At 45.6% G+C, this 22,189-nt stretch overlaps 1 protein-coding gene across 4 annotated transcripts in view; it reads left to right on the top strand.

The window, feature by feature from the left end:
* The window catches only part of prkd1 (protein kinase D1), a 247,947-nt gene that overhangs the window by 107,247 nt on the left and 118,511 nt on the right, over window positions 1–22,189 (top strand). For all 4 annotated transcript variants that reach the window (XM_012851006.3, XM_036150357.1, XM_036150359.1 and 1 more), the window contains exon 12: window positions 6,945–7,056. In XM_012851006.3, coding sequence (XP_012706460.1) covers window positions 6,945–7,056 — 112 coding nt within the window. The remainder of the gene's footprint in view (window positions 1–6,944; window positions 7,057–22,189) is intronic.

Raw genomic sequence — 22,189 nt, forward strand, 5'->3', positions numbered from 1 at the left:
ATTTTGTCGGAGGAAAGGGCCCAACCGAAGAACATCCTGACCCAATTCCAGCGACATCTAGTAGTGAACAGGTAAGAGTATTTTGGTGGCCGACATGTTAATAATGAAGCGCCTGCTACCATGATAGCATATAGGCTATCATGGTAGCAGGCGCTAACATGATACCCTGCTACCAGGATAGCTTACTCAAAAACATTTCAAATAAGACAAACATTAAACATATACCGATCCCTGGACAGTGATTACAAACAAAAAAACGGCCGACGACGCCATGACCGCCGCGCAGGAAAAAAAAAAACAAAGCTTACCGTTCAATCAACTCGGCCCGTTTTCCGTTTTTTTTACGCCATTGCTCTGTTTCAGGTTTACATTGTTCCCTTTTTGTCAGGTTTGGAGGTGTAAACCTTGAATTAGCCAATATAGAGCATGTTAAAAAGCGGTTTTCGAAAATGTTCAAAGCCGACAGACCAGGATTGCTGGCAGAACTAGACTTGCTCTCATGCAGGTGGAACCAGACTTGACGAGATGCAGGTTGTCTGCTCCCCCTTTTTATATATATATATATATATTTAATTGTATAGCAATATGTTGTTTGTATATCTGGAGCGTGCAACTGACATGGTTTTAAGGTGTTTTCGCCCACATGCAGACACGAACGGGACACGACAGTCAGTTTAAGATGTTTATTTAGGGTGTGCAAACACCAAGGTCAATGATACGAGTAATGAGACGAGGCCTGAATGTCGAAGCGGGGAGACTGCAGAGATAGGGAAGAATGTTACTCGAGGGCAAGAACCAGGAAATAGCCAGAACGTGCGCCGCTTACCTTTAGCTGGATAGACCTAACCGGGGGAAGGGGTGTGCCAAGGTAACTCTGTGAGCCTACTCTAGTTGGTGGCTAGTGGCTGGAGGACGGCAGATGTTTACTGACGAAGGATCCGGAGCAGACCTCTGCGAAGGCGAGTGACAGATGGATTGACCAGAGAGAAACGAGAACCATCAGAATCCAGGAAGGGAACCTTGAGCCTGACTGGGTAACTTCCAGGAAGCAAGAGGGGGAGCGCCAGAGCAAAATCTGAGCCTTGTGATTCTGGAGGTGAATTCTTCGGATGGAGCGTCAAGGCAGGTAAGTGCTACAGCACCAAACTGTGACAAAAACAGGAGAGCCAGAATTATTTCAAGGTCAAAGAGAAAAAGGCTTACAAGCAGGTTTCCGAGAACTTGGTCAGAGGCCACGTCGTACCACAACTGGTTTAAGGTTCTGGCGTCTTCCATCTGTCCGAGCTCTGCTTGAGAAGCCAGAGGAAGCCGCCTTCAACGAGCTGCAGGTGTGGGCCACGCCCCCTCAGCCAACTAGAACCACCTGAGGAACAGAGTTAGAGCAAGGCAACACAGAGAAACCTGACACTACCCCCCCCCCCTCAACGACCGCCTCCTGGTGGTCCAGACGAGGAGGTGCTGGGCTGAGCAGACCAAGTCCCAAAGCAAGTCCTTGTTGGCGATGGCTGCTGCAGATACCCATGAACGTTCCTCAGGACTGCAACCTTCCCAATCGACGAGGTACTGATGACCCTTACCTCGTCGACGGGCGTCCACAACCCTGAGGACGCGAGGATTTTGACTGTCCTGGGAGGATGGAGGGGGTCAGGAAGGTGGGTACAAGATACTGTCCAAAACGGGCTTAATTTGCGAGACATGAAAGGTTTGGTGTACTCTTGAGTGAGGTGGCAGACGAAGACGAACAGTGGAAGGGTTGATGATGGCGTCTATCTCATAGGGTCCGGAGAATCGAAGGGCGAGTTTCTTGGCTGAAGGGTTTGTCAGGACATCTCGTGAGGAGAGTCAAACCCTCTGACCGGGGTGGTACTGGGGAGCTGGTCTGCGGCGTCGGTCGGTGAACTTCTTGCTCTGCTCCGCGCCGCGAGTCAGAGTGGTAATGGTGGTCTTCCAGATATCCTGACAGCGGTTGATGTAATCATTGACTGAGGAGAAGGGGATCTTGTGTTCATCGGTAGGGAGAAGTGGGGGTTGATAGCCAAGGGACACTTCAAAGGGAGAGTGACCTGTAGATAAGGAGACGTGGGAATTCAAGGCGTATTCTACCCAGGGCAAAAACTTATTCCGGTCTGTGGGTGACGAAGACGTGAGGCAGCGGAGGGTGGTTTCCAACTGTTGATTAAGGCGTTCAGTTTGTCCATTGGTTTGTGGGTGGTAACCGGAGGTAAGGGTGTAGCGGACCCCGAGGGCAGAGCAGAAGTGTCGCCAGACTTGGGAGACAAACTGGGGACCCCGGTCAGAGAGTATATAGACGGGTATTCCGTGAAGTCGAAAGATGTGTCTTATGAGGAGCTGGGCTGTCTGAAAAGCGTTAGGGAGCTTACGGAGGGTGATAAGGTGGCATGACTTAGAGAAACGGTCCACGACGGTCAAGATGGTGGACATGCCTTGGGAGGTAGGGAGTCCGGTAATGAATTCAACGGCTAGGTGGGACCAGGGACGTTTGGGGATAGGAAGTGGACAGAGTAGACCTGAGGGTGGCTGATTAGAAGGTTTATTACGAGCACAAACTGGGCAGGCTAGTACATACTCTCTTACGTCCTTAGACTATGAGGGCAACCAAAAGCGTTGTGAGACTTGGGACTGTGTTCTGAAGATACCTGGGTGGGCAGAAAACTTGGAATCGTGGCACCATTGCAGGACGTCAGGGCGGACAGACTGGGGGACATACTTAAGGGACCTGTGCCGGGATCTGGGTCTAGTCGCAGAGCCTGGTTGATGCTATCTTGTAGGTCCCAATGGAGTGCTCTGACAGAACATGAGGGGGGAAGAATCCGTTCCTGCTCCTTCTCTTGTTCAGGTGGAGCGAACTGACGTGAAAGAGCATCGGGCTTAATGTTTCTTGAACCAGGTCTGTAGGTTATTGAGAGGTTGAATCGTGAGAAAAACAATGACCAACGGGCTTGTAGAGAATTGAGGCGACGAGCTGACTGAAGGTATGAGAGGTTCTTATGGTCCATCCATATAATAATGAGTTGCTCGGATCCCTCAAGCCAGTGCTGCCACTCCTCTAAAGCCAACTTGATCGCTAGCAGCTCACGATCACCAACATCGTAATTACGCTCGGCTGGGGAAAAAACGTCGCGAGAAGAAGGCACAGGGATGGAGTTTATTATCTGAGTCTGAAAGTTGTGACAAGACTGCGCCTACCCCAGTGTTTGAGGCGTCTATTTCTAAGGTGAACTGTTTAAGTGGGTTGGGATGAATAAGGATAGGCGCTTGGGAGAACCGTGACTTGAGCAGACTAAAAGCTGCTTCTGCCTCTGGGCCCCAGACGAACGGAACCTTAGTTGAGGTCAGAGCGTGTAGGGGAGAGGCTACTTGGCTGTAGTTCCTGATGAACCTACGATAAAAGTTGGCAAAGCCAAGGAAACGCTGAAGCTGTTTCCAAGATTCAGGGACGAGCCTCTCCACTACCGCCCTTATCTTTTTTGGGTCGGATCTGACCTGTCCGCCCTCTAAAACTAGACCGAGGAAAGGAACTGAGGACTGATGGAAATCGCATTTTTCAGCTTTGACAAATAAACGATTCTCCAACAGTCGTTGCAGGACAAGGCGGACATGTTTATGCTGCTCGAGATTACTAGAATAAATGAGAATGTCGTCTAGGTAGACGAAAACAAAATCGTTCAAAAAGTCCCGAAGGACATCGTTAACTAAAGATTGGAAGACAGCTGGGGCATTGCATAAACCAAAGGGCATAACTAAATACTCAAAGTGTCCTAACGGCGTCTTAAAAGCTGTCTTCCATTCATCCCCTTGTCTGACCCGAACTAAATGATAAGCGTTGCGCAAATCAAGCTTAGTGAAAATGACTGCGTTCTGGACCGGTTCGAGGGCTGAGGAAAGTAAGGGAAGTGGATACTTATTCTTGATGGTTATTTGATTAAGGCCACGATAATCGATGCAGGGCCTAAGAGAACCATCCTTTTTGCCAACAAAAAAGAAGCCGGCACCTAAAGGGGAGGAGGATGGACGGATCAACCCTGCAGAGAGTAATTGATTTATGTACTTTTCAAGTGCTTGACGTTCAGACCTCGAGATGTTATAGAGGCGACTGTTGGTTAATGGTGCTCACGGTAATAGGTCAATGGCGCAGTCATACGGGCGATGAGGTGGAAGTGAAGTAGCCTGACTCTTACTAAAAACTTGCCTGAGATCATGGTACTCCTGCGGAACGCGAGAGAGATCTATGTCATTAGTAGGTTGTGTGGAGGAAAACGAAGGAGGAGAAACCGGGCGAGCTGATTGCAAACAGCGTGAATAACAAGCAGGAGACCATGATTCGAGCCGGGACTCGGCCCAATTAATCTGAGGATTGTGGACCCTTAACCAAGCCCGACCCAATACCATTGGCGAGCGTTTAACAGGAAACACAAAAAAGGACAACTACTCCCGATGGTTACCGGAGACTATTATGTCTAGCGGTCTGGTGCGATGCATAATCCTGGTTAGTTTCTGGCCATCTAAGGCTGAAACCTATAGCGTTTCAGAGAGTGGCTCGGTAGAAATACGAAGCTGATCAACTAGCTCCTGATCAATCAAATTAAAATCGGAACCCGAATCTACGAGAGCCAAAACATCAAAACCATCCTGATCAAAACCTAAATAGAAGGGTAAACAAAACCGAGAACCTGACAAATCTGAGACTTCATGGTGGGGGGTAGCTCTAAACTTGTCCGCCGTCCTCCCCCTCACGGGCGGTGGACTCGATCTTTTGGCCGCACGGAGCAATCCTTAACAAAATGTCCTTCTTTACCACAATAGAAACACAGGTTGCCCGTCAAACGCTGATGTTGCTCATCATTGGTAAAACGGACCTGGCCCAACTGCATGGGCTGCGGAGGATGTGGGGAGGTCTCTACCTGTCGCTGCGTTCCATTCTTGGGAGGGGTAAATCCTGGTGGCCGTAAGGTCTTATCAGCACGGCCGCGGCTACGGCTGCGTAGCTGGGTGTCCAGACGGATGGCTAACGGCACCAAATCTTCAAATGCTCCTCGACCCGAGCCAATTCATCCTTTAATGCGTCATCAAGTGCTGAATAAAAAACTGCCTTTAACGGCTTGTCAGACCAATCTACGGCTGCGGCCAAAGTTCGAAACTCCACTGCGAAATCCGAAACATGGTGACCTCGCTTCTTTAATGCCAGAAGGCTACAGGACTGCTGGGCTGAGTCCAGCTCAGCTGAAAACACTGTCTTAAATTCAGTAACAAACTCTGAAAAAGTGCAACCAAAAGACTGACAATTGGGGAACCAGGCCTCAGCTCACCCAAGAGCCCTGCCCGACAAGAGCCGGAGAATATAAGATATCTTAATCTGATCGGTGGGGAAAGCCTGGGGGGAACGACAAAATACTAGCTTACATTGAAATAAAAAACCACCACACTCTCCGCTTTCCCCGGAGAATTTCTCTGGACACGGTGACGTGTTCTCAGGGGGTGAAGACGGAGTGGGAACCTCCGCTTCCTGCTCGGCTGGAGGCAGGGTGACCGGTGCTTGACTGGCAGGCTGTGAACACGCGGAAGTAAAGGCGTTGTTCAGCTGGCTAAGCTGCGCGGTTATCATCTGGAGTTGCTCCTGAGTGGAGTTAACGGCTAACCCGAGCGAGTGCAACTGTTCTTGTTGCGTGGCTAGCTGCCGCCCGAACGCATCTGCTGGGCTTTGATGGCCAGAACCTTCTTCTGTCATGGTTTTAAGGTGTTTCGCCCACATGCAGACACGAACGGGACACAACAGTCAGTTTACGATGTTTATTTAGGGTGTGCAAACAGCAAGGTCAATGATACGAGTAACGAGACGAGGCCTGAACGTCGAAGCGGGGAGACTGCAGAGAGAGGGAAGAATGTTACTCGAGGGCAAGAACCAGGAAATAGCCAGAACGTGCGCCGCTTACCTTTAGCTGGATAGACCTAACCGGGGGAAGGGGTGTGCCAAGGTAACTCTGTGAGCCTACTCTAGTTGGTGGCTAGTGGCTGGAGGACGGCAGATGTTTACTGGCGAAGGATCCGGAGCAGACCTCTGCGAAGGCGAGTGACAGATGGATTGACCAGAGAGAAACGAGAACCATCAGAATCCGGGAAGGGAACCTCGAGCCTGACTGGGTAACTTCCAGAAAGCAATAGGGGGAGCGCCAGAGCAAAATCTGAGCCTTGTGATTCTGGAGGTGAATTCTTTGGACGGAGCGTCAAGGCAGGTAAGTGCTACAGCACCAAACTGTGACAAAAACAGGAGAGCCAGAATTAGTTCAAGGTCAAAGAGAAAAAGGCTTACAAGCAGGTTTACGAGAACTTGGTCAGAGGCCACGTCGTACCACGACTGGTTTAAGGTTCTGGCGTCTTTCATCTGTCCAAGCTTTGCTTAAGAAGCCAGAGGAAGCCGCCTTCAACGAGCTGCAGATGTGGGCCACACCCCCTCAGCCAACTAGAACCACCTGAGGAACAGAGTTAGAGCAAGGCAACACAGAGAACCCTGACAGCAATCCTCTGGGATTATTAAAGTATTTCTGATTCTTATTCTTATATGAAAAATATATTCAAAAATCTAAAATATATTGCATATTATCACTACCGTAAGAGAGTCCTGAAGGGGGTGTGAATATAGATATTGTTTATGCATTGTGTTTTTTGACTGGTTGAATTGGAAAGGTGGATCCAGGTAGGTGGATGTAATGAGCGACGGGTAGTTGTAGAGAGGGACACCTAGTTATGGGGAGGGACATATGGATGTATTGATGGGTGGAGGGATGGATGTGTGAATGGAGGGAGGGATGGAATGGAGCGCGGGCTTGATGCAGTAAGGGAGAGAAATGTGAATGGATGGATGGCTGGACTGATAAAATATAAACATTCTTAAATCTAAAATATCCTCTTCTACAAATTGATTACAGGTCAGCGGAGTGGGGCCAGATGTGGCTCGAATGTGGGAAATGGCCATCCAGCATGCACTTATGCCTGCTGTCTCTACAGGAATTTGCCACAATTCCCATCAATGTGGGCACAGTAAGGCATTGATTCACAAATCTTCTCAACTGCATATATTTTATGAATTATTTAGTAAATGCAATGATAACTTCACAATCTTGATTAAAACTTCTGTTGTTCTTGTTAAGGCAAAACAAATCCAATTGATGTTCAACCACGGACTGTATATGACATTTTGCTGTGTAGCATTATTTATGTAACAAAACTAAGAGATCTAAAAGTTTCTGGCCAACTTCATTGACTACCATGGAGAATGGAGAGTGTCAAAGATCTGGTGAAGTGAAGACTCCAGCAATGTTAGGAAACATTGTCTTGTCACTTATCCATTTTTTAGAAACAGCTAATAACATGACTTTTAATCAATCCATTGATTTTAAAATGGCTCATATCTAAGCTAAAACCCTCCCAAATTATGTTCAATATATTAAAATAAATGTGCTTCATTGAAGAAAGATTGATCATTTAATAAACACAGAAAGGTCGGATTTTGGCAAGACAAAAGTTTTGTCAGCAAAGAGTAATGTAAAAATTTAACAAATAATTTACTTCAAATACAAAAATATGTTTCATAATGTGGATGGAATTCTAAACAATATTAGCTGACTTCCCTGAGTTACTGAATAAGGAGACGACGGTGATGAAGTTACAGCACTTTTATTGAGAAACAGAGCAGAGATCACATAGATGGAAAGTAATCGCGCCCCACAGTCCCACTGCAGTCTGCGCTTTCGGCTCTCCCTGATACTTGACAGTGGCCTTGGCATGAGACAAAACAAAGACAGTCTATCCTAGACAATCATCATCCCGCACAGTAGCTACGCTGCATTTGGCCTTGGCAATCAGCAGACAGTGGATGTCATACACAGCCATCATGTCTCCAAGCCTCCTTTATCCCAGTGACATGAAGCCATAGTACCTTCAAATAACATTCCCATAACACATAACATCAGTGAATTAAGTAGTGGTGATGTGAGATCCATATACAATATCTTGTTTGATTTCCATGAGCTTGAAGGACTACATCCATGCGGTTCGGCAATGATTCATACAATTAATTGATGAAGTCATTAGGAAAAGCAAAGAAAGCAGTCTTACATGCCTCCCAGAGTTCATCAAGATTATTTTGTTTCATCTTCCATGCTTCCTCCTTCAATTTGCCCCAGACATGCTCAATGATGTTCATGTCTGGTGACTGGGCTTGCCAGTCCTGGAGCACCTTGACCTTCTTCGCCTTGAGGAATTTTGATGTAGAGATGGAAGTATGTGATGGAGCACCATCCTGCTGCAAAATTTTACCCCTTTTGTGGTTGAGTATGTAAGAGGTAACTAATACTTCTTGATATTTTAGGCTATTGATATTGCCTTCCACCCTGCAAATCTCTTGCACACCCCCATACTGGATGTCACCCCAGATCATGATTTTTCTGCCCCCAAACTTAACAGTTTTTTGGGTGAATCTTGGATCCATTTGGGCTCCAGTAGGTCTCCTGCAATATTTGCGGTGGCTGTGATGTAATTTAACCAAAGATTTGTCTGAAAAATCCAGCTTCTGCCACTTTTGGAGCATCCATCCTTTTAGCAGGCTGTGGGCCTTGGCAAATGCCACATGTTTTTTTAATTGCCTTTTGTTTAGTGCTGATTGATCAGCACTAATTAAATCATGGAGGCCATTTCGAGACAGAATTCTACAAGCGTTTTTGGTTTACATGGGGACTTGAGGTGACCAAGGGCTGGCCTTGGATTTTCGAGCCAACAAATGGTCCATCACGAGGAGCCCAGGGGTCTGCCGGACCTGGGCTTGTCAAATGGATAAGTGACAAGACTTTTGTTGTGGACTGTAGCAAAACACAGCCAAGAAACAAATAAACAGGTCTGAGAAATTAGGATTTACCTTCACTGCCTCTCAAAACAAAGAGATTACTAAATGCTCTTCATTAACAGATCATCAACTAGTGTAAACACTTCCTTATAAAGTTTATGTGGAAGTCTGAAGCAGGAAGTCTTTATTACCAGTTTATTACCAGTTATCCTGGCAAAGCAATGGTTTTCTTTCATCATAGATAATAAAAAGGCTATTTAAAACAACTTGGAGCCCATCAATCTATAGTTAGAATGTCCCAGAAAGGATCACTCCACAGAACACTCAAACTTAAACATGTTGACAAGTTCACAAAGACAAACCAATAAATAAACATCTCCGACAAATAGGGATGGGAATCGAAAACCGGTTCCTGTTCAGAACCGGTTCCGTGTTTTTCAATTCCCTGGCACCGTTTGGCAGCTTGCTAAATGATTCTCTTTTCGATTCCGTCGTGCCGCTGCTCTGAGCAGCACAATGTTAGCACAACGTTTTTTTTATGCAAGTTACGTCACGTTTTATACGAAAGTTACGCAAGTTGCGGCCTTCTCCATCAGATTTAGATGACTGAGGTTATCTAAAGAGAGATTAATAAGCAACTGTCACAACTAACTTTTCTTGTATTCTAAACAACTCATCTACTGTATTTAAGTTTGTTCTTATATTCCTTTTTTTATTTAAACAAATATAAATGTTATTCCAGTTGCACATTTGCTGTGGACATCTTGACCTTGTTAGTTTGTAAGGTTGTGTGATAGTTAAGTAAACAAAGTTGATGCTCATCATTAAACTGTTTGTTCTCCTTTTTCCCCCAAATTGGAATCGAAAAGAGAATTGAAAAGGAATCAAATAGTTTCACAGAATCGATAAGGGAATCGGAATCGTGAAAATCTTTTCAATTCCCAACCCTACCGACAAATATATTTTAATCAGAATAGACCAACCTCGGAAAGGCCCGGGCATATTGCACAATGCCCATTTTGGTAAAAATTAAACACTGCTCATCTGCCTGAACATCTGCTTGAACAACTCATTCGAACTGCCAAGCAGAGTGGTGAACTGCTTATGGTCTGGGTTTGTTCTTCTGTCATTGGAAATAGGCCCCATCATTCTTGTTTTTAACAAAGTACCATTTGTCAAATGTGGTTTGGACAAATTGGAAATTATTGCATGTCACAAACTCAGAATTTAAACCAGAAGAGGATTAAGATGGCTAAAAGGAAAGAAAAACTTTTATCAGAGTACAATGCAAAGTCGGTTAACCTTCTGGAATATACATTTTTCTTCCTCCTTTTATGAACTGCTCTTAAATAGTTTTGCATTTGACAAGTGTCAATGTCACTAGTGATAGCATGCGCCGATACCTGGGCCCTACAGAAGCTTGCACAGGCAGTACTGGTGGAGACCTATAGCCAGAAGGTCTGCTGTGTCTCAAGGCACAGTACCAAGAGTATGGATGATATTCCATTAGACAGACATTTCCTCTAAAAGAGCTGGGCAGGGCCGTTGAAAGTTGAATGTCCTTAACCCATCGGTAAAGGTCCTACCGACATATGCCCATAGAAGTATATGCCGGTCCTACCGACATATGCTTCAATGGGCAAGAAGGAACTGCCAGAGACCTACAAAATGACCTCCAGCAGGTCACTGGCATGAATGTATTTTATCAAACTATTAGTGACTTCATGAAGATGGCCAGAGGGCCCACTGCCCAGCACCAGGGAGCTTAACCAATATTTGCCCAAAAACACCAGAATTGACAGGTTCAGCACTTGTGCCCTGTTCTTTGCAGGAATGGGAACAGGTTCAGTCTTAGTTCATGTGACAGACATGAAAGGGTCTGGAGAAGCTGCACTGAATGTTAAACCTGCCTGTTACAATGTATGTCATGATTGGTTTGGTGGTGGGTCAGTGTTAATCAAGCATTGAGGCACACCGACCTGTACATGATAAACAATAGCTTCCTGACTGCCATTAGGTATTGGGATGAAATCCTTAGACTCATTGTTAGAACCTTTTCTGGTTTCAGTGGGTCCTGTGTTGCTTCTGGTACATGATAATGCCTGGCCCCATGCAACAAGTGTATCCAGGCAGTTCCTGGAGAATGAAGGAATTGATGCCATTGACTGGCAGCCATGCTCCCCTGACCTAAATCCAATAGAACATCTCTGGGACTTCATGTTTAGATCCATCCGACACCACCAGGTTGCACATCAGATTGTTCAGGAATTCAGTGAGGCCCTGGTCAGAATCTGGACACCATCCGTCATCTCATAAGTAGCATGCCCCAACATTCTCAGGCATGTATACAGTCATGTGGGGGCTGTATAGATTACTGACTACCATTTTTGAGTTGTGAAATAGTACTTAATGATAATGCAATGACATTTCAAAAAATTGGACCAACCTACTATATCTGTTTTTCAGTTTCACATTTTCATTTACTTTGGATTAAGCCCTCTTTGGGTTGAAAATTTTTATTTTCATGAAATGATGTAGCATCAACCCTGTTCCCACTGCAGGCAAATGTGGTTCAAATCAAAACATTTTGACCAGGTCAGACATTTTAGTACAAGAGGGAATGCTCAGATCTATGAGGTAAGATCACTGTCAGAAGAAACTGACATAAAAATACAGTTGTGTGCATATTAGTCAGAAGTTGTGGATAACAAAAATTTGTAAACTTATAAAAAATGAAATCTCATGCAAAAGATACAACATACAGTCTAAATAGTTACAACTTCAATAACTAATATATACAAATTTCAAGTTTAAATTTGGGCTTTACTCTTCATGAACACAAACAGCAGCGGCTGCTTGAGAATACAGATTTTTTTCTTTGAGAATACGAATTCACAACAGCGGTCTGACGTTACAGTTTTTGAGGCGGGTTGATCGAGCACACAGTGCGAAGATAGGAGCCGTGCATGCGTTCTTCAGACTGACAACTTTCCCAGAATGCACCGCGGTCGCAGCTTGATTCGAGACAGCGCAGAGATCACAGTGGTAAGTTAAACATTCCCGTTTCTGCTGCTGTTCTTCAAAAGTACGTTTCCAGATCAAGAGCATTATACTTTTAAGCTTCCTGTCAACCAATAGTATTCGCAGACCCAGGCAAAGCCGTCACAAAGCGCCGCCCTCTCAAACCACAACACAGAGCACGTGAATATGTTGCAGCAAGAAGGGGCGGAGGAAACTGTCCCAAAACGTGGTTTTACTAGTTTGCCAGTCTGACAGCAATAAACCACAGTGATTTGTAAAATTTGCAAGGAACCAGTAAAAACAAAGTCTGGTAACGTAACCAACTTGTTTCATCACGTAAGTCACTCACACCCGCAGCAGTGCAAGCTGTGTCGGCTCCGCGTCATCTTCTTAGGAATCTTCTGGAAGTTCTTCCAAAACAAAGCAGGTATTGCAGCTAAACTGGGCTCACTTCTTTGTGATAAAATGACAAAGCGTCCAAGTGGCATAAGGACATCACGCATGCAGTAACGTGCTTCATAGTGATGGATATGCTGCTGTTGTCTGCAGTTGAAAAACCTGGGTTCAAACAACTACTCGCCACTCTTGAGCCACGATATAAAGTTCCGGGCCGCTGTTTTTTCTCTAACAGCGCTCCCTAAATTGTGCAACGAGTGCAGGGAATCAGTGCAAAATGAGCTGCAATCTGTGTCTTCCCACGCCACAACCTCGGACCTCAGCCCTGCGTCAGCCTCTCGATTGACTATATAGAAAGAGAAAGGACCCTGAGGAGTAACTAGTGTACCATTCCCATCTAAATAGGCTATTCTATTTGTTTATTTATTTGTTATATTTATTTTAGTAATTTTACTGGTCACTAGTTTAGTCTTTGTCAGTATTTAATGACATCACCCAGGTCTCTTAAGTTGAGTTATTTTTCAGTTATAGTTAAAAATGTTGGTTAAATAAGGATTTAATTGGGATTTAGTGTTTAGTCATTTAGCAATATCATAAGAACCAGGTTTTAAATCTTTTTGATAATTATCGATCAGTATGTATTTTTTTTATCGATATGCTTTTTTTCTATATTGTCCAGCCCTAAGCGTGTCCTGGGTCTTCCCCTGGGCCTCCTCCCAGTGTAACATATTCAACAAATTATTAACAGTTACTAACATGGTTTAAAACAAAGAAATAACTTCTATTAACATCTTATACAAATAGGCAATGCCTACAATCATAAAATTAAAAAATTGTTGGAATGGAAATTAATTTACTGATGTTTTTATGTATTTTTACCGGTAGTGAAAAAAAATTAAATGAAGCAGCATGTGAACATGACTAGAACTGATCTAGGTTAGGTCAGATGTAGTCATGTCCACTTAAACATGCAGCCCACTGGAGCCGCTCCCAGTCTTCAGCTCCCGGATGGCCGGATGGCTGTCCTCCTCTGGGTCAACCGTCTCGTCCTCCACATCAAGCTGTTCACCTGCCTCTATACAAATATTGTGGAAGATGCAGCAGGCGGCAACTACTTTTGGGGCAAACGTCGGGCGGACCTCCAGCGCCCTTAAGAAGATGGAACGCCACTGTGTCTTTAGACCACCAAAGACACGCTCAGTGATGTTTCTCGCCCTGGCGTGGTGCCTGTTGTAGCATGTCTCCACTTGACCTGTACCAAATATAAAATAACTTGTAATTTAGGTAATATGCTAATATGTCTTAATCTTCTATCCAATTTATATAATCTATGTATCAATTGTGTGTCATTGTTGGCTCTATTTAAGGACAAGAAGGTAAGAGATCTTACTGGCAAACTGTTTCCCTATAGGATGTACCGCAGGTCAGCCAGTAGAGGGTCACCAGCACCTCTATCTTCTGTGGCCATCCTGGACCTTCTGGATGGGCAGCAGCTGAAAGAGGACCACCACGACGGTGGCCCTGTTTAGCCCGAAGGCTGGTTTCAGGTCCCCTTCATTAAAAAAAATATTTGGAGGATTGGCACAGAGGTGTTTATCCTTACATATTTTGTTTCTGTTTCTTCCTGTAAATAAAAAATGCCAAATGTTACCATAATTGTTTTTTTCAATTCTCACCTTTTCACATCATAAAACTATACCTGGTTAACATGCATATTAATATAGTTCTCAAGAAAGAAAAGGTAAAATGTATAGTGTTGTATAGTAAATGTAACAAATGGCTTCCTTTCTCTGGTATTTTTACCATTTCACTGAAAGCATGAACTGAACTAACTGCACATAATTTATAGATTAATCACTGTAAAGGTGGGTGGACAGAAATAACTTTTCCTTTATTAATGATCAATGCTGTGAAGGTCAGTAGGTGCAACAAAGTAGCTTAACCCTACTGCCTTACTGTTACTAATATATTAAAATTGTGTTTTCATTTTAATTATTTACAGAGAAATAGTCACAATTTCAACGTGATCACATGTTTAATACCATCCACAATGTTGTTGTTTTTAAAAATAAAAGTAGGAAATAGGCTGTCAATCTTAAAATGCCTACCAGTTGGCACAGACGCTCAATGTCTGACATTTTTTTTAAATTACGCACCAACTCTGTAAATAGGGAAGCTTAAAGGTATAATGTTCTCGCCTCAAATGATCTGAAAACGTACTTTCGAAGAACAGCAGCAGAAAAGGGAGTGTTTAACTTACCACTGTGATCTCTGTTTGCGCTGTCTCGAATCAAGCTGCAGCCGCAGTGCATTCTGAGAAAGTTGTCAGTCTGAAGAACGCGTGCACGGCTCCTGTCTTCGCACTCTGTGCTCGATTAACCCGCCTCAAAAACTGTAACGTCAGACTGCTGTTGTGAATTCGTATTCTCAAAGAAAAAAATCCGTATTCTCAAGTAGCCGCTGCTGTTTGTGTTCATGAAGAGTAAAGCCCAAATTTATACTTGAAATTTGTATATATTAGTTATTGAAGTTGTAACTATTTAAACTGTATGTTGCATCTTTTGCATGAGATTTCAATTATTATAAGTTTACAAATTTTTGTTATTCACAACTTCTGACTAATATGCACACAACTGTGTGGTGTTTGTGACTGTGTGGGTGTGGTTAGGTGTGCTCTCTCTTGGATAGGTGTGGCTTGGGGAGGAGCTGGCTGCACACACCTGAGTCTGATCCTCATCTGGAGCAGTATTTAAAGCCTGGCTTCCTGTGTGTTCACTGCCAGATGGTCACCGCTAGTTGGTAGATCAACCAACATTCTCCTCTAGAGAAAGCGTTCTTTTTCAGACTCTGCTGTGTTTTTTCCACAAAGTAACCTTTGTCCTGTCTTCCTAGGATTCAACTCCGCTCCAGCCACCTGCCACCGAGCCACACCTGCCACCGAGCCACACCAGCCACCTGCCACCGAGCCACACCACCTGCCTACCACATCTCCAGCTGCTACCCTCGTGAGCCTTCCGTCCTCCTTGACCAGCCCCAGCTTCCGGAGACACCACCTCTCCCTGCTTCCCTAAAGGACTAAATAAACTGTTGATTGCACCTTTTTCCCCACGCCTGGTTCTCTGCACTTGGGGTCCAGCTCCTTGCTCATAACAGTACCATCTGGCCAAACTATGGACCCAGCGGACCCAGACGATCTCCGGAAAGCCCTCTCCAACCAAGGGATTTTAATTGGAAAGCATGACCAGCTACTCAATGAAGCCATGAGCCTTCTGCGGGACTTGAGTCACAAGGTAGCCCTCATTTCTTCCCAGCTGCCCACTCAAACTGGTCCATCAGAAGCCCCAGCAGCAGTGAGTAATCCTCTCCCTCCTCAGGCCCAAGTACTTCCCCTGCAAACAGCTAAGGAACCTTTTGTTCCACCACCTGAATGTTACTCTGGAGATTTAGGCTCCTGTAGTCGTTTTTTGTTACAGTGTTCCCTGGTTTTTGATCAGCAACCATCCAGTTATCCAGATGACCGCTCTCGAATAGCTTATGTTATTAATCTACTTAGAGGTAAGGCGGGTCAGTGGGCAACTGCTTTATGGGAGGGGGGATCTGCTGCCCTTCAGTCTTTTGAAGCTTTTTCTTCTGAGTTACGCCGTGTTTTTGACCATCCTATTCAGGGTCAGGATGCAGAAAGACGGTTGTTGTCTCTGCGTCAGGGGACAGCGTCTGTTGCTAGCTATTCCGTTGATTTTCGCATCTTAGCCGCTGAGAGTGGGTGGGACGTCAGGGCATTGCGAGCAGTTTTTGTTAATGGTCTCTTTGACCAGATTAAAGATGATTTAGTTTCTCGTGAGATGCCTAACTCATTAGACGAGTTAATTTCACTGTCAATTCGTATTGACAACCGCTTGAGGGAGAGGAGTAGGGAAAAGACCGGCAAGATTCGAGCTACTGCTAGTTTCCCCCTCACCTTTTCCCAATCTCAGTCGCATCTGAGTACATCTGTCAGCCCCCCGAGTCCCAGTAGACCTCCTTCTGGCTCAGGGGAGGAACCCATGCAGGTCGGGCGGGCCCGCTTAACTCCAGAAGAACGCCAACGGCGGATGCAAGCAAAACTCTGCCTTTACTGTGGCCAGACGGGTCATTTTATAGCTACCTGCTCCCACATACCAAAAGACCGGGCTCACCAGTAGGGGAGAGTGCCCTGGTGAGCCAAACCACCTCTAAGTCCAGCTCTCCTCCTCGTGTTAATGTGTCTGCCTCTCTTACTTTTGCAGGGATTACTTTACCCTGTTTAGCACTAGTGGATTCTGGAGCAGACGACAATTTTATTGACTTAGAACTAGCGAATCAGCTGCAAATTCCTCTCGAGCCTCTTACCAAACCCTTAAATGCAAATGCACTAGATGGCAGACTTCTAGCCACTATAACTCATCGTACCAAACCCATTTCTCTAGTGATTTCAGGTAACCACCGGGAGAGGATTCAGTTAAATGTCCTTCCTTCTCCTGTGTCTCCAGTGGTTTTAGGTCTCCCTTGGTTAAAACGCCATAACCCCAATATAGATTGGCAGACTTCCTCCATCATCGGTTGGAGCGTACACTGCCACTCTTTCTGTCTCCATGCCGCCTTACCCACCACCAGCACCCTACCCCCTACCCCATATTCTCCTCCCGATGTTACTAGTGTCCCTTCAGTTTATCATGACCTGGCGGCAGTCTTTAGCAAAGATCTAGCTCTGTCCCTACCTCCCCATCGACCATATGATTGTGCCATAGACCTCCTCCCTGGTGCCAAATTCCCTGTTAGCCGTCTTTATAACATATCCCGGCCTGAGAAAGAGGTCATGGAGCAATATATCAACTCATCCCTGGCAGCAGGCCTAATTCGTCCCTCTTCCTCCCCGTTAGGTGCGGGTTTCTTCTTTGTTGAGAAGAAGGACAAGACTCTTCGCCCTTGTATAGATTACAGAGGATTGAATGACATTACAGTAAAGAACAAGTATCCACTGCCCCTTATTGATCCCTCTTTTGAGCCTTTATGTCACGCCCAAGTTTTTACCAAGCTCGACCTCCGCAACGCGTACCATTTAGTTCGGATACGTGAAGGAGATGAATGGAAGACCGCATTTAACACCCCTTTAGGGCATTTTGAGTATCTGGTGATGCCTTTTGGTCTCACAAACGCGCCGGCTGTCTTCCAAGCCCTCATAAATGATGTTCTCCGAGACATGCTAACTCATTTCGTGTACGTGTACCTGGATGACATTTTAATCTTTTCACGCTCACTAGAGGAGCACATCCAGCACGTTCGCCTCGTGCTGCGGCGCCTTCTAGAGAACAAGTTATTTGTAAAACCAGAGAAATGCGACTTCCACCAGCCGTCAGTCAGTTTTCTAGGTTATATAGTTGCCAAGGGTCAACTTCAACCAGATCCAGTCAAAATCAAAGCTGTAGTAGAGTGGCCTACCCCCATCTCACGCAAGCAACTGCAGCGCTTTCTTGGGTTTGCCAACTTTTACCGCAGGTTTATCCGAAACTATAGCAGAGTAGCTGCCCCTCTTACCAAACTCACCTCCAACAGTATCCCGTTCTCGTGGCCAACTGAGGCTGAGCAAGCCTTTCAGAGACTTAAGAAACTGTTTACCAGTGCTCCAGTGCTCCTCCACCCTGACTCTTCCAGACAGTTTGTGCTGGAAGTAGACGCCTCTGAGTCAGGAGTGGGTGCCGTCCTCTCTCAGCGCCATCCAGAAACTCACAAGCTTCACCCCTGTGCATTCTTCTCCAGGCGACTCTCGGCAGCTAAACAAAACTATGATGTTGGGAATCGTGAGCTGTTGGCTATTGTGTTGGCTTTACAAGAGTGGCGGCACTGGCTGGAAGGATCCAAATATCCGTTCCTCATCTGGACAGACCATAAAAATCTGGCTTATCTCCATTCTGCCAAACGCCTAAATTCACGTCAAGCTCGCTGGTCCCTATTCCTTAGCCGCTTTAACTTCACACTCTCTTATCGCCCAGGCACCCGCAACCTCAAGGCTGATGCTCTTTCACGGCAATTTTCCCCAGATTCGGTCTCTTCTGAACCAGTGCCCATCCTGCCATCTACGTGTTTTGTGGGAGCAGCGCAGTGGGAAATTGAGTCCATAGTACGGGCAGCTCAACAAACCTCGCCCGATCCTGGTGGTGGTCCGGCTGATCGCCTGTATGTTCCTGAAACAGCTCGCTCTCAAGTATTGCAGTGGGGACATGCCTCCACACTCACCTGTCATCCTGGTTTTCAACGTACCCTTCAGTTCCTCCAGCAAAGCTTCTGGTGGCCGGGCATGACTCGGGACACTAGGGAGTTTGTGGCTACCTGCTCTGTCTGTGCTCGTAGTAAGGCTTCACATCGCCCACCTGCTGGTCTCTTACAGCCTCTGCCCGTCCCCAGTCGCCCATGGTCACACATAGCTGTGGATTTTGTTACCGGACTACCACCTTCTAGAGGTAACACTGTCACCCTCACTATTGTTGACCGTTTCTCGAAGTCTGTTCATTTCATCCCTCTCCTCAAGTTACCCACTTCCCTCGAGACTGCAGACCTTCTGGTCTCACATGTGTTTAGGATTCATGGAATTCCTGTGGATATTGTTTCAGACCGAGGCCCCCAGTTTGCCTCCCAAGTGTGGCGGGCTTTTTGCCAAGCTATTGGTGCTACCCCCAGCTTAACCTCCGGATACCACCCTCAGTCTAACGGCCAGACAGAGCGGGCCAACCAGGACTTGGAGTCCGCTCTCCGGTGTGTTTCTGCCAGGCATCCCTCCTCATGGAGCATCCAGTTGCCATGGATTGAATATGCCCACAACTCCCTGGTCAGCTCGGCCACAGGTATGTCCCCATTCATGGCAGCTAATGGTTTTCAGCCTCCTCTGTTCCCTACCCAGGAACGTAATGTTGCTGTGCCTTCGGTCCGTGCCCATCTTCGCCGAGTTCAAGAAGTGTGGAGAGCCACCCGAGCAGCCCTCACCCGTTCTGCCCACCGCAACAAGGTGCTCGCAGACAAACATCGTTCTCCTGCCCCCCGGTACCAACCGGGTCAGAAGGTATGGCTATCCACACGGGATCTCCCCCTGCAGGTCGAGTCCCGGAAGCTCACCCCCCGTTACATTGGCCCATTTGAGGTGGAAAAAATCATCAATCCTTCTGCTGTGAGATTGAGATTGCCGGACTCCATGCACGTTCACCCGACCTTCCATGTTTCTCTGCTTAAGCCTGTGTCCTCCAGTGCCCTTAGCCCTCCGGCCGAACCCCCTCCTCCCGCCCTGACTATTGATGGCCATCCTGCCTTCATTGTCCACAAGATCTTGGATGTGAGGCGTCGGGGTCGTGGTTTCCAGTACCTCGTGGACTGGGAAGGCTACGGTCCAGAGGAGCGGTCCTGGATTTCCCGTCGTCTCATTCTTAGTCAGCAGTTATTGGATGACTTCTACCAGGAGTTCCCTGACAAGCCTGGAAAGACGCCTGGAGGCGTCGTTTAGACGGGGGGTACTGTGGTGTTTGTGACTGTGTGGGTGTGGTTAGGTGTGCTCTCTCTTGGATAGGTGTGGCTTGGGGAGGAGCTGGCTGCACACACCTGAGTCTGATCCTCATCTGGAGCAGTATTTAAAGCCTGGCTTCCTGTGTGCTCACTGCCAGATGGTCACCGCTAGTTGGTATATCAACCAACATTCTCTAGAGAAAGCGTTCTTTTTCAGACTGCTGTGTTTTTTCCACAAAGTAACCTTTGTCCTGTCTTCCTAGGATTCAACTCCGCTCCAGCCACCTGCCACCGAGCCACACCTGCCACCGAGCCACACCAGCCACCTGCCACCGAGCCACACCACCTGCCTACCACATCTCCAGCTGCTACCCTCGTGAGCCTTCCTTCCTCCTTGACCAGCCCCAGCTTCCGGAGACACCACCTCTCCCTGCTTCCCTAAAGGACTAAATAAACTGTTGATTGCACCTTTTTCCCCACGCCTGGTTCTCTGCACTTGGGGTCCAGCTCCTTGCTCATAACAAACTGTCCTTTTATGTACAAGTTTCTTTTGACAGTGATCTTACCTCATACAGATCTGGCCCAAATCTGGGGTCTCATTTATAAAATATCGCGTCAAATCCATACTAAAAGTGCCAAAAAGACGAAAATGGTGTATTCCAAAACCATGCGCGCACACACACCAGTACTTAATTTTCCTTTATAAATCACAGCTGCACCTGAATGTTTGTGTACCAGGTTCCACCTCATACTCTGCCCTCTACATACCTAGATTCAACCATAAATGTTCAGTGCAAAGTACATCATTAATGTTGATGTGTATTAAAAATGGGTCAACTGATCCTTTTAGTTTTTTCCATGGTGAAATGGGAACCATGGAGAAAAAGCATAGAAAGTGTGAACCAGTTTAATAGAGAGTATTATCTGGAATTATCATCTTGGACAACATTATCTGTAATGGCAAACAGACTTAAATCGGAGGCAACCGGACTTTCGCTCAGTCCAGGAGTCTTTTTCAATTTTGGTGGCTCGCAGTTGAGCAACCTCCAGTTGGTGCACTGCTGTTTTTAAAGGACATATATATATATATATATTCAGGTGGTGATAGCAGCAGAAGTCACTTCTTTAGGATTATTGCACGGGTTATAGCACAGTGTATTAAATAGATTATTGCACATTAGTTATTACAGTTATGGTTACAGTTATAGTGCAGCATTGTATAATCAAAAATGATAACCCTGAGCCTCCCACACTGGGATTCAATCCACCAATCTTTTACATGGAAGACAGGTACTTTGCCACTGTACTGTACATTAGGCATGATGTATAGTAGGCATAGACTACTGATGTAATCTCAATGGAATGTGTTGGAGAACTGAGCTGCAAACACTGGGGAGTTAGAAGCCCAATCCTCCCCCTCTGTCTAGTGATGGCTTTTATCTTTTGACAAAGATGGCTTCTTTCACCCCTCTTTGGACCATCTGTTCTCCCTGTCCAAAATCTGGACATCATTGTCATCAAAAGAGTGCCCTTTGTTCTTGAGATGTAAGTGGATTGCTGAATCTTTCCCTGAGCTGATGGCTCTCCTGTGCTGTGCCATGCATTTATGTAGCTGTTTAATTTTTCCGATGTCTGAGCAGTCCTTGCTGCACTGCACCGCATACACAATGCAGCTCAGCTGTGTTTTTGGGATTAACCAGTTTTTGTCTGAGAATGTTATTGATTTGAAATTTACAACTATGCTGTGTTTGGAGAAAAATCTCCTGGGTTTTTCAGAAACTCCTGGCACGTATGGAATGACTATGTTTTTGTGTCTCTGTTTTCTCCTCTGTTTGATACAGTGTTGTTTTTTTCTGCCAGCTTTATAGGCTGATTTGACAATGCCCATTTTGGGTAACCACAAGCTTGCAGTGATTTCCTGACTGAGAATTTGCACAGGCAACATCATCTGTATTAGTTGAGGGCATTTAATGATGTAAATTATAGTCCAAATAGCTAAATATGCTGTTGGCAAGCAAAGCAGGATTTTATGACACTTGGAAATTAATAGTTAAAAAGTATTGCATTCCATATTGTCCTATAAACCATTAACATTGCACCTACGCATATTGTGATAATGACATATTTGAAATATATCGTGCCATCACAACCATAACCTTGTTCAAATGCCTCTGTGACCTAAAGAGAGCTGTGTGTTAAAGATAACTCACAATCCTCACTGAACTAAAAGGCAAATTCTCAAAAAGGAGAATTTGAGATTTGAGAAAAAAGATTGGGAAAATATTTACCTCAAATTATTGCTGCTAATGGGTGCTTTTGAAAACTCATCAGTAATGGAGTCTTTTACTGTGATTTAAACGGTGAATCTGACTAGGGCTGGGTATTACTAACATCACAATTCAATTCAAT

Source organism: Fundulus heteroclitus, chromosome 19 (genome assembly GCF_011125445.2).
Source record: "Fundulus heteroclitus isolate FHET01 chromosome 19, MU-UCD_Fhet_4.1, whole genome shotgun sequence".
Taxonomy (NCBI): Eukaryota; Metazoa; Chordata; class Actinopteri; order Cyprinodontiformes; family Fundulidae; genus Fundulus; species Fundulus heteroclitus.